Raw genomic sequence first — 11,294 nt, forward strand, 5'->3', positions numbered from 1 at the left:
CCGTTCTGGGTGTTATATATCAGAAAAAACAACAACAACAGAGTCATTTACGCCTCAATAATAAATATTGGTGTCATTTGAAATAAAATGCTCTATTATGAAAACGCACTGGAAAACTTTCCCCGTTGAAACAACCGCTGTCGATCCAAGAGTAATACACTATCACAGAACAAGTGACTGAACAGAGAGACACAAACTTTATTTGTGACTCTGGAAGAAGTCTCAATGTTACAGACATGGGGGGGGGGCAGATATAACGCGGGAGATGTCGACTACATCATATGGAATGTGACAGTTCGCGAGGCTGGCTTGGATCAAGAACACGAGGAGGCGCTGAACAAGTTATACATACGAGGATAACAACATAAAATTGCATTTGATCAAAGTGTCTGCCCTGTAAACGGACTCCCGAGCAGCTGTATTCAATTTAAAACCATATATTCAGTTTTACATCAGCATACCTGGCCTGTTTATTGTTTTTATTTCACGTATAAAAAGCATATTCCATTGGGCTGCACATAAACTGGCCACATCTGACATGGTTCAGAATGTAACTGTTTTAGGTTGGACCACATTCATTTTCTAAATAAGATAAAACAAGGGGGAGAAAAAAAAAAGACAATATATTGCCTTGCCAGCAAGTAGTAGCAATTTATCTTAGTGCAGAATCTCATTGATACGTAGAGATAACACGGAGATGTGATCAGCAGCGATTGGTCACAAGAGGGGTCAGGGAATCCAGCTTTTGATGTCGATAAGTTTGACGTCCCCCAGCACTTTCATGCCATCTAAATCCACTCATCATATGAGTTGAAGTGAAACGCACATCAGATGTGCTTTGTGTGTTCATTTGTTTCTGGATGAACGCAAAGTAATGGAATAGATGTAGTGAGGACACGGATGGAAATTTCAGAACCGCAACAAAACAACCTTTTTCTTATGGACCCAAAACCGTGACAACACTTTGCTACAGCACCCTGCAGTCTGAAATGTCTGAAAGTGTCGCGCCCCATACGTGGCGCACTTGGTGCAAGGGAGAGTCCTCTGCAGCGACTACATTACCCATATTTCACTCGTGTGGGAAGGTCACTGCTCCTCCACAATGAGGTCACATGGGTGAAATGGCAACTATGTGAAAACCAAAGACCATAATGAGAGGTAGGATGAGGTGTCTTTCAGTTTCTGGTCATTCTCACAGCGAAAGTTACTTCCACCACAGCCGTTCTCCCCCACTCACCCTCTGCATAAACTGTATATGAAGGTGGGTGGCAGGATCCAGATGGGAGAGGGCACTGCATGCACGTTCACGTCAATGCAGCATGTTTCTTTCTTTCTGTCTGTCGTGTTGTGAATCACCACCTCAGAGATCTTCGTATTCCAGGAAGTGGGTCCTCTGCAGCACCTTTACGTGGCGCTCGTAGATTTTGAGGGCGGGGCCGAGTCTGATAGACAAACCAGTCAAGACGTCGCTGCGCTGCATGAGGAGAAGGGACTTCCCATCGATTTCCTGTCGGCGGCAGAGCGAAAAGAAAATGTCAGTGTTTGTCACCAGTGAGTTTCATAAGAGCCGTGCTGATTGTGAACGCCTGCTAGGTGCCACCACGACACCATGTAGGAAGTGAAATTAGCGCAAGTAATGTAGAAATGAGTTTCAGTGAAGTCTGGGTATTTTCCCATTTCTTGTGTCCATGCATTAGCAAGCATGTAATACAATAATTACACACGTTATTTATGTAGCACCTTTCAAAACGCAGTTACAACAAATATATAAAGCACAGGGAAGACAAATAAAAGCACAGGAAGAACAAGCTTTTAAAATAAAAGCACAGAAACACAATGCAACACACGACATACAGCATTAAGATGGGATGTGATGGGATGTACTGCAAGTTTGGTTTTCATTGGGCATGTAGCGCCGCCTGCGGCAGCTCATGGTGGTGCACCAACCTGTGCTCTGAAGGCCACAGCCTGCTCCGGGAAGCCTGCAGCAGAGAAGTAACTGGCCACGTCTGCCACCGTCCACTGCAACAGGTTCTGACTCATCTTCTCCTTCTTCACGGAGCTGCGCGAAGATTGAGACAAAAATCGACATGAAGTCAAAAATGATGAATGCCACGCTTTTCTTCAGCAGGTTATTTTTTTGAATTGATTAACACTGTTTGTCAGAAAAGTGTTGTCAGAAAATCTTGAACAAAAGGAAGCTGAAGGTGTTTAAAGCATTTGTGACGGATGGGGAGAGAGAGAGAGAGAGAGAGCGAGAGAGAGTGAGAGAGAGAGAGAGAGAGAGAGAGAGACAGAGAGAGCACGACATGATCTGAAAATGCAATAGTAACAAGTTACTCACACTTCCTCGACTTTACCACCATTCAGGAGACCATCTTCAGGTGTTGTAAAGGGCGATATATCCAACTTCTTTTTTAACGTACCTGCAACCAAGATGGAGGCTAAAATATTATACATGTTGTGCAAACTGTGCAACAATAAAACACTGATTTAATGGATATTATGACATACTCCATAATTACAGACAGTATTTCTGTATCATTATCAGAATACGCGAGTAAAGTGACAGTTTGACGTTTTCTTTATGTCAGTGAACAAATATTCTTCTAGATAAACATAAACAAACATACAGAGAATGGCCACAGTTTGTCTTCAGGCTCCACTCTGTTAAAAACCCCCTGATGTACCCCAAAGCGCAATTCAATGGTAGTGAACATACAGCACGCCTTACTTTACCAGGTAATTTTTTACAGTACTGTTGTCATGTTAATCTTAGATAAACTACATTCAGGCCCAGAAAAGTTTAAGCACAAAGTGACGCACTTATAGTAGATGCAGAGGCTCGAATTTCTTTTGCAGTTGTTGAGTTGATGTCTCACTATGAAGGAAAGAAAACTATACCCACTGCTTCTGCGTTAAACATGGAGGAAACACACTTCTTTGGCAGGAAATCTGGAGCCAACGAGACACGGATTTCTCGCGGTAATTCAAAAACTACACAAGTACATTGTGTAAACTCAAAGAAACAGATGTTTCACCGACCGACCGGAGAACGAGTCGTTGACGTAGTCAAGTGAAATGGTTTCAACGCGGGGGCTGTTATTCAGAAAATAAAACCGGACGCTTTAATGTAGTATTGGTGTTTGACTTCAGGTCCCGCTCGTGCTGAATTCTGCTGAATTAAAGCATTGTGGTCCGTCGTCAAACAAAAAGAGAACTTGCTTATCTACCTCACCACCGCAGAAGCGAAATGTTGTTTTGAGCCTTACAGCAGTTTTAAAGAATAGTGATTTGTCTTTACGCAATACCGCATGCACTACCCCTTGTTGTACCCCTTCAGTCGAAATCGCAAAACACCATCATTCTCAGAAATTACCCGATTTGCGCGATTGTGATAGCAACACAAAATATGAACTCCTTATGATCCGAAAATAGACCTAGAATGTCAGTCACTCTGGATTTTTCCCTGTAAGTCTGGTATACATAAAAGGTCCAGTGTCTAACATTTAGGAAGGCTTATTTGCAGAAATGACACATATGGATGGTTTTATTGTTAGTATTTTATTTATTTTCATAGCGATTTATATGTACTTGTTTTATGGAGGCCTCCATTTTGTGCCACACTATCTACAGTGCAGTAACCTGAACAGACAAAGCAACCAGAGTGTGCATTTTTTCTTTTTTGTGCTAAGGCAGGAATTCTTTGGTTGTATAGCTTATTTTGTGATTCAGTGGCGTGCATGGGAAAGGAGGAGTCCTCCATTAGTTACAATATTAGATGTTCCTTACACGGTGGACCTTTTAGATCCATCTGTGAGGTACACTATACACAGACAGCTCTACTGCCTTGAGTAATGCTGCAGCATTACACGACGCAGCGTGTTGAGAGTGACGAGGGAGCACCACCTGGACGGAAGGCAGCAGGACGAGCTGGTGAAAACATTCAAAAGATCTTGAGTAAGCCTCGAGACAAGGACAACTAACAGCTAGATGATGTGTTATTCCCAAATTAATTAATTAGTGTACTGGTTTTCTGCAAAGCAGACGCAAGCTACACAGCAGATTTATTATTATTATTATCATTATTATTTTTTATTAAAAAAAAAAAAAAAAAAAAGGAAATTATGTTACTCACAGTTGTCCGATGGTAAAGAGAGTGTTTGTGGCCTCCCGTCGGACACATTCCTGCTCTCATCCTGTGGACAAAACAAACGAAACATTGAAATATCAAGTGGGAAAGGAGAGGGCTCAAAGAGGTCGGACACATACAGATGTTCTTGTTTGTCACAAATTACCAGTCGTGGTGCAGCCTTGCAGTCTGGCACCAACTGGTCACACGAAAGGCCGTTGTCCTCCACCTTGTCTCCATCCTCTTTCTTCACGTTGTTCTTTAAAGTGCAGGGGCTGGTGGTCACAGAGTGGATCACTGGCTTCATGGCTGCTTCTACTACAACACAAACCACACACACACACATCACACTGATGTCATACACACTATCCACACTCTGATATTAGTTATTTAGTTTGCATTTACCTGGGTGATTAGTTTCATCAATAAGTTAGAATTAGACGTTGTTTTTTGATATTACATTTGACATTCTTAATTAAACATCAAATAAATCAGTGGAATTCAACTCTCCCCAAGTCATAATAATGAATTGCTCCTGATACTGCCTGGCTTACATAAAATAAGACATGTCTACAGTCAATAACAATGTCCATCCACAATCAATCATCGAGAATGGTTACAAACTTCCCCTGCTTATGCTCAACTAAGCATTAAACTGGAGCATAAAACAATATCATAATAGTGCTCCATAATCCCGGGTATGTGCGTGTTAGACCGTGTGGAGCAGTTTTGAATACCATTGTCTCCCTTCATTCCTGGGTGCTGGCGCTCCACTGGGCAGACAGCACAATCATAAGTCCAGTCATTGTGTGCGAGGGCCCTGGGGCTGGAGGGAGGCAAGGAGCTGGGCCTCTCACTGGCCTTCTGGAAAGGTACAGAGTCCAGTGCCGAGCCAGAGCCGGGTCCGGAGCCAGAGCCGGGTCCGGAGCCAGAGCCGGGTCCGGAGCCAGAGCCAGGCCGGGTGCCAGAGGGGGAGCAGGGGGCAGAGACTGCTCGCACAGTGGCACAGTGCACAGCAGCATCTTCATGCGTGTGCCCACCAGGGGACGGCCCCTCCTGTCCATCGCGGCTTTCATCGGCCCCCTCCTCATCTGCATTACTGTCTGTGTCCATGACCATGGAGGTGTCAGCCTGTAAAGCAGAAGCAAATGTTCAACATTGATACCTCAACTGCAGGATGGCATAGGATATGGAATTGGGGGAGAGTGGGGGAGCCACAGAGCTGAAAGTTAAATACTGCACATGACACAAAGCATTATAAAGGTATATTTCAACTTACACTACTGTACAAATCTCAATAATTAACTCACCATCAGTACGAGCCCTGAGTCTATTGTGGACACAATGTGGTCATAGTGTGTCACCACTGTTCGTCTGTGAGTGACATGCACAGTGGCTTTACAGTGTCAAGTCTGCTGTGAAGCTTTGTTTGGTTTACAACTTTTAAATGAATTACAAATCACAGTGTAGTAGACTCGCTTCCGATGAGTTTTCATTGGCCGGTTTGGTCAAGTTTTAAGGCCTGATGCCGATCCACAGAACCCCAAAATGTGAACATTCAAAGTACAGGGTGGAGAATTGAACAAAAACACATCAACATACACTCATTGGCCACTTTATTAGGTACACGGGACACCTAATAAAATGGTAGGAGTGGCAACCGGTCTAGTCTTCTGCTGCCAATCTGCTTCAAGGTTTGGCGTGCTGCGTGTTCAGAGATGATCTTCTGCATACCTGAGCTGTAGCATGTGGTTGGTTATGTTGCCTTTCTGTCATCTCAAACCAGTCTGGCCGTTCTCCTGTGGCATCGAAGTGGCATTTTCACCCAGCGGCTCACTGGATATTTTCTCTTTTTGGACCGTTGTCTCTACACCCCAGAGATGTTTGTGTGTGAATAACAACCATGCCACGTTCAAAGTCATCAAAATAACCTCTCTTTCCCATGTTGATTATTGGTTTGAATGTCAGCAGGTTGTATTGGCCATAACAACATGCAGATTTGGAGATTTAGGCAAATTGGAGATTATCTAAATTGACCGTGAGCGTGAGAGTGAATGGTTGTTTGTCTCTATCTGTGTGGCCCTGCTATGGACTGGCGAACTGTCCAGGGTGTACCCCGCCTATCGCCCGATGTAGCTGAGATTGGCACAGCACCCCCCGCGACCCTCTGGTTGAGGATAAAGCGGTAGATGATGACTGACTGACCGTGAGCGTGAGAGTGAATGGTTGTTTGTCTCTACATGTGGCCTTGTGATGGACTGGTGACCTGTCCAGGGTGTTGCCGCCTTTTGCCCTATGTCAGCTGAGATCCTCATGTGGAGGATAAAGCAGTAGAAGTGAGTGAGTGTGTGTATTGACCATGTCTACCTATACAAACCCAAAGCCGCTGAGTTGCTGCCATGTAATTGGCTGATGAGCTTTTTGTTGACAAGCAGTTTTACAGGCATTCCTAATAAAGTGGCCAGTGCCAGCATGTCCCCATTTCCTTATGATTGATGGGGAATAAGTGTCAATTATTTTAAAATGTTTCATTCAGTAGAAGGAAAACTTCCTCAAGTCCATGATTTGAACACAGTTGAACCCCTGTTGTTTCTGGATGATATAAATGAAAGGGTGCAAATGTCACATGAAAACCTCCTCATACAGATGGAGGTAAATGACTGCCTGCCTCTGAATGCCTCAGTCGCTCTCTGCGGTGCAGTGTGTGTCACCTTTATCTCCACACTATTCAAACCAATGCACACTTCTTCTTTTTTTGTGGACGGCGCCCTGAGTGAAAAATTACCTTGTACCTTGCGACTGCGTGTCCAGGCAGCAGAGCGCAAACTAAAGCCCGCCCCGCTCCTGTGGAAGAGAGCCGCTTGTACGGACGGCATTCATTCAGGCCAGCGCACTGCATTTCGCACAACTTTCACAGACGAGACGCAGTCACGCAACAAAACCCCCCCGAATAATCACCGAAGATTCTAACAACAGCCACGCGATGTTCATTGACGGCGTGCAGATGTGCTCGTTGCGTCTGTTGTAACACACACACATGCAGAAAGAAGAGGCCGATGCGAGGCGTGTGTGCGTGTGTGCCTCAAATTTCCTCTAAAGTGCGCATGGAGTTTAGGAGCAGCGGTAAAAAAAAAAAAAAAAAACCTCGCCATTGTGTCTGTGCTCTTTAACGGAGCGCTTCAGTTCCCGGAGCTGCGCGGCGGCAAAAAAAATAATTAAAAAAAACGACGCACAGTCTATAACGCAGTGCTCCGTCCACACAGCGAGAACCGAACACGTTCCACGACGGGTTTTATTTATTCATGTGTGTCTACTTTGACTTTGCACCGGGTCAACAATTCGCAGGGAAAAAAAAGAGTAAACCCAAAATGAGTCCGTTATCGGACACGTCACTGTCTACATTTCCCTCCCCACCTCCCCGTGTTCGGGTGAAACCTGGACAACAGAAGCAGAGGCAGTCTGCGCAAAGTGACCGAGCGTGAGTCTCTTCTTCACCAACACGGAACAAAAGTCAATTTGATCGCAGCTTCACCACGAATCACACAAACGCATCATCCGCCTTCTAGTTTGCGGCCGCTTTGCGTAAGTTCTGTAACCGCCCGCACCCCCTTCCCCGCGTATGTGCCATTACTTTGCAATTATGTGGGTCTATGTCAACCAACACCAGCTGGCAGACATTATGAGGAAGAGATATGCGGTTGCAGTGCGGGACCAGGGGAAAAGAGAATGTGAGAGAGAGGCCATAACGACAGCTAACACCAAGCGTTAGACGTGACCGGGCTCGGTTGGCAGCGTGTCCGACAATGGATCTAGGGGTTCGACTTTTATGCTCTGCGTCTGCAGTAGTCCATCGGTGACAAAAGACAGACGCAGTTTCCCCAAAAAAACTGAACTATGTCCACGTTCATGTGGAGAACTTTGGCACGGATGCGCTCGCTGCTCGTAATCGACACAAAACAGCAGCGACGACGGGGCTTTTTTTTCTTTTTTTTTTAAAGTCCAGACGGAAGAAGAGGGGGAAACATTTCGTCATGGACCCATGATGAAATTTAAAACAATTGCGACTAGACATGGTTCTAGAGACCTCTGATGTCTCGCCAGTCACGAGTGTCCTCGTGTTCATGTGAAAAATAGAGAAAAACAATCAAACAACCCAACAATGTCCCACCGTCCCCCATCAGGCTCCGCGGTGTTTCAAGACTTTTTTTTTTTTTTATCTTCACCCACTCCCATACTGACAAGTACTTGACAATGAAAACACCTACTTCCGGTTTAAACTTTAAAAAATAAAAGGGCCCTAGCGGAACCCTCTTTCTGGAAGATTTCATGTGAAAGCAAACGTCTACAGCTTCCGGTCGCGCGCGACACCTTTCCTGTGAACTTGACAGCCCCCTCCTCCCTCCGCATCCTCCTCCCCTTCGCTCAACGCCGAGTTTGGGGCTTGAAAAGCGCTTTCTGCCGCTGATAATGGAGGCTCGGTGGGGGTGTTTTTGCGGACGGACAGGCCCCACGCAACTTTTCGCGTGTTGAGTCTGGTCGCCTGCGTCGTCCCGTTCGAGTGCTTTCAGTGTAAAAATGCCACGCGCTTGACTTCACACGCACCTTCAGTCACCCCCCCTCTCCCTCCCCTTCTCCGCCTCGCTAGCGCTCGAGCGAGGTCCAACCGCCGCTCCCCGTCTGCGGCAGTTTTGGATGCACTTGCAAAATCACTCCCCCGTTACCACTCCCCGTGTGTACACGTTGGTTTTGAAAGCGAATATCACGCAGCCTTGTTTTCTGCCCCTCATTTACCTCCACCTGTTAATGTGCTGTTATGTGACGTGGGCTCGCTTAAAAACAAACATGTCACCCAGTTCCTCGCGTCAAACAAACATAGAGAAAAAAGAAAAAAAAACACCACCACCACCGTACCTCCAGGTCCTCGTCGTCCTGCTCAGCGGGACCGAGAGCGCTGTCCCCGTTGCTCAGGTCAGAATGACTGGCTTCTTCTTCCACCGCGCTCCTCCTCGCAGCCGCCGTTAACGTGACATCGTCCTTTTTTCGGCTCCTCCGCTGAACCTTGGCGGCGTTCCGGTACGAGATTGAGCCCTTGTAGTTTACTTTCAACACCGTCTGCTCCTGAATCAGTTTGTCCAGTTCCGCGCAGGTTCGCTCGGGCTCGGACCCGTGTCGTCTCCGGACCATTCGGCAAATTCTCTCCAAGTCCGGCCGGGCTTTCCGTGACCGCAGCGAGTCGATAGTGTCCAGGATCCACTCGCGGTACTTGGATTCAGACATCTTTCTTTTCCTGCTTTTTCTTGTCCCTTTTTTCTTCTTCTTACCTCGGTGCGTCAACCTTGTGCGTGAGCCGCGGTGTTTTTTCGTGAGCCGCGGTTCGAGGAGCCCGAGTGAGAAGCGGAAACCTCGTTGAAAAGCCTCCTGCGTTTGCGTGTGCGCTTAAGGTGGAGCGATGGATTACTGCGAAAAGTTTCACTCGGGGGAGAGTTTTAAGGTGGAATGTGCAGTCCTGCACGGGGACGTGCGCGCGCACTCGGGCCCATCCGCGCTAAAGCGGTTTGTATAAGTATGATAATACATGTTTGATATCCGTGTTTATGTATTCCTTCATTGTATGCACATCATTTCAACAGAATGTCATTGAACTGAACTTTTTAAATGGGGACCCACTTTTATTCACAGCATTATTCATACACAGGGCAACTCAAAAGTGCTTTACAAAGGCATTAAGAAAATCACAGAATAAAAGCCACAGACTATTAAAATTAAATGAAAATTAAATTAAAATCATAAGAGATAATAGTGTGATTTGCCATTTAAAGTGCATTCAAAAGACAAGATAACCTGTAGATGATTTGTTTGAGAATTTAAGAAAAAAAGCTGCAGTAAACAATAATGTTTTCAGGCCTGATTAAATTAAATTAACTGAGCAGACATCAGGTATTCGGGATGTTTGCTCCACAGGTGAGGATCAGAATAACTTTGTGTGGTTCTGCTTCGGTGCACACACAGTAAACCTGTCCCTGATGATCTCAGGGTTCTGGATGCTTCATAGCGAACTAATAAATCTGCTTTGAAGACCGAGAGGAAGTCATTTTGAAATCTATCTTGACTTGGTGTTGTGATCTGAGGACCGGTGTGATGTGGTGCAGTTTCCTGGTGTTAGTCAGGACTCTGGCAGCAGCGTTCTGGACCAGCCGCAGCCGCCTGGTTGATTGATTGTTTTTTTTGTCCAGACCTGTAAAGACACGATGACAATCATCTCGTCTGCTGAAAATGAAAGCATGAACAGGTTTTTCTGTGTCTTGTTTGGACAGAAAACCCTTGATCCTTGCAATGTTTCTCAGGCGGTTGTAGGCAGACTTAGTTAAAGCTTTTAAGTGGTTGTTAAAAAAAACAAAAACATGACAAACTATTAAGACCCAATTTGTAATAAAATAATTCATGACTTTTTTTTGGAACAGGTAAACCAAAGTCATTTCAAAGAGATATGAAGTTCATACACATTTTACGCACATACTGTAAATCTTAAAGGAATACAATTATATTATGGAATGTGTGCCCACCAGTGACACTCGGTCCTGTTAGCGTAACTGTTAGCAAAGATGGCCGACACTGTTTACATTCTGGGAATGAGTCCCGCCCCCCTTCGAGTGGGTCTAAAAAGTGCGGGATTAGCGTTGCAGTTTTCAAGTGTCACTGGTGGGCACGTAACAAAAAAAAGAATGAAGATATTTCTCGACTCAGGGGAAACTGAGGTTGGGAAGCATGTTTTCAAAAATACTACTCCTATTCTAGTAATACAAAGCTAAATGCAAATCGGTGAAGTATTCCGTTAAGTGAAAGGCTGAAAAATTCCACAAATGTATTTCGACTCATTGACTGGTGTATATTGTGTAAATATCTTAATATTTTTCTTGCTTGCTCAGTATTATTTATTTATCCTATACCAGTGGTTCTCTAATTTTTTATACCAAGTAACGCCTGAGGAAAATATTGATCTTTTTAAAGGACTTTGTACAGTACAGACTTTTCACAGGAGGCAGATTTATTCCCAATCAGATAATCCTCCTCCTCCTCTTCCTCACATACTGGTAGTAAAATTAGATTAAGCTGTAGCAAGAGATCAGGTGACTCTAATTATTTAATTTCCTATCATTTTCTA

General features: G+C 45.0%; 1 protein-coding gene across 2 annotated transcripts; it reads right to left on the reverse strand.

Annotated features, from left to right (window-relative positions):
• Nucleotides 1-178: 178 nt before the first annotated feature.
• On the reverse strand, nt 179-9,592 carry samd1a (sterile alpha motif domain containing 1a). 2 transcript variants are annotated; one of them, XM_058654183.1, is made up of 7 exons: nt 9,044-9,592; nt 4,870-5,263; nt 4,299-4,450; nt 4,139-4,199; nt 2,345-2,426; nt 1,948-2,062; nt 179-1,507 (listed from the first exon to the last, which is right to left on the reverse strand). In XM_058654183.1, the coding sequence occupies exons 1-7, from the start codon at nt 9,407-9,409 to the stop codon at nt 1,361-1,363; spliced, it is 1,317 nt and encodes a 438-aa protein (XP_058510166.1). In that variant the 5' UTR covers nt 9,410-9,592; the 3' UTR covers nt 179-1,360. The 2 variants fall into 2 exon arrangements, with proteins under 2 accessions (XP_058510166.1, XP_058510167.1); XM_058654184.1 differs by lacking the exon at nt 9,044-9,592 and adding an exon at nt 6,918-8,523.
• Between the last annotated feature and the right edge of the window lie 1,702 nt (nt 9,593-11,294).

This window comes from Solea solea, chromosome 16 (assembly GCF_958295425.1).
Source record: "Solea solea chromosome 16, fSolSol10.1, whole genome shotgun sequence".
Classification (NCBI taxonomy): domain Eukaryota; kingdom Metazoa; phylum Chordata; class Actinopteri; order Pleuronectiformes; family Soleidae; genus Solea; species Solea solea.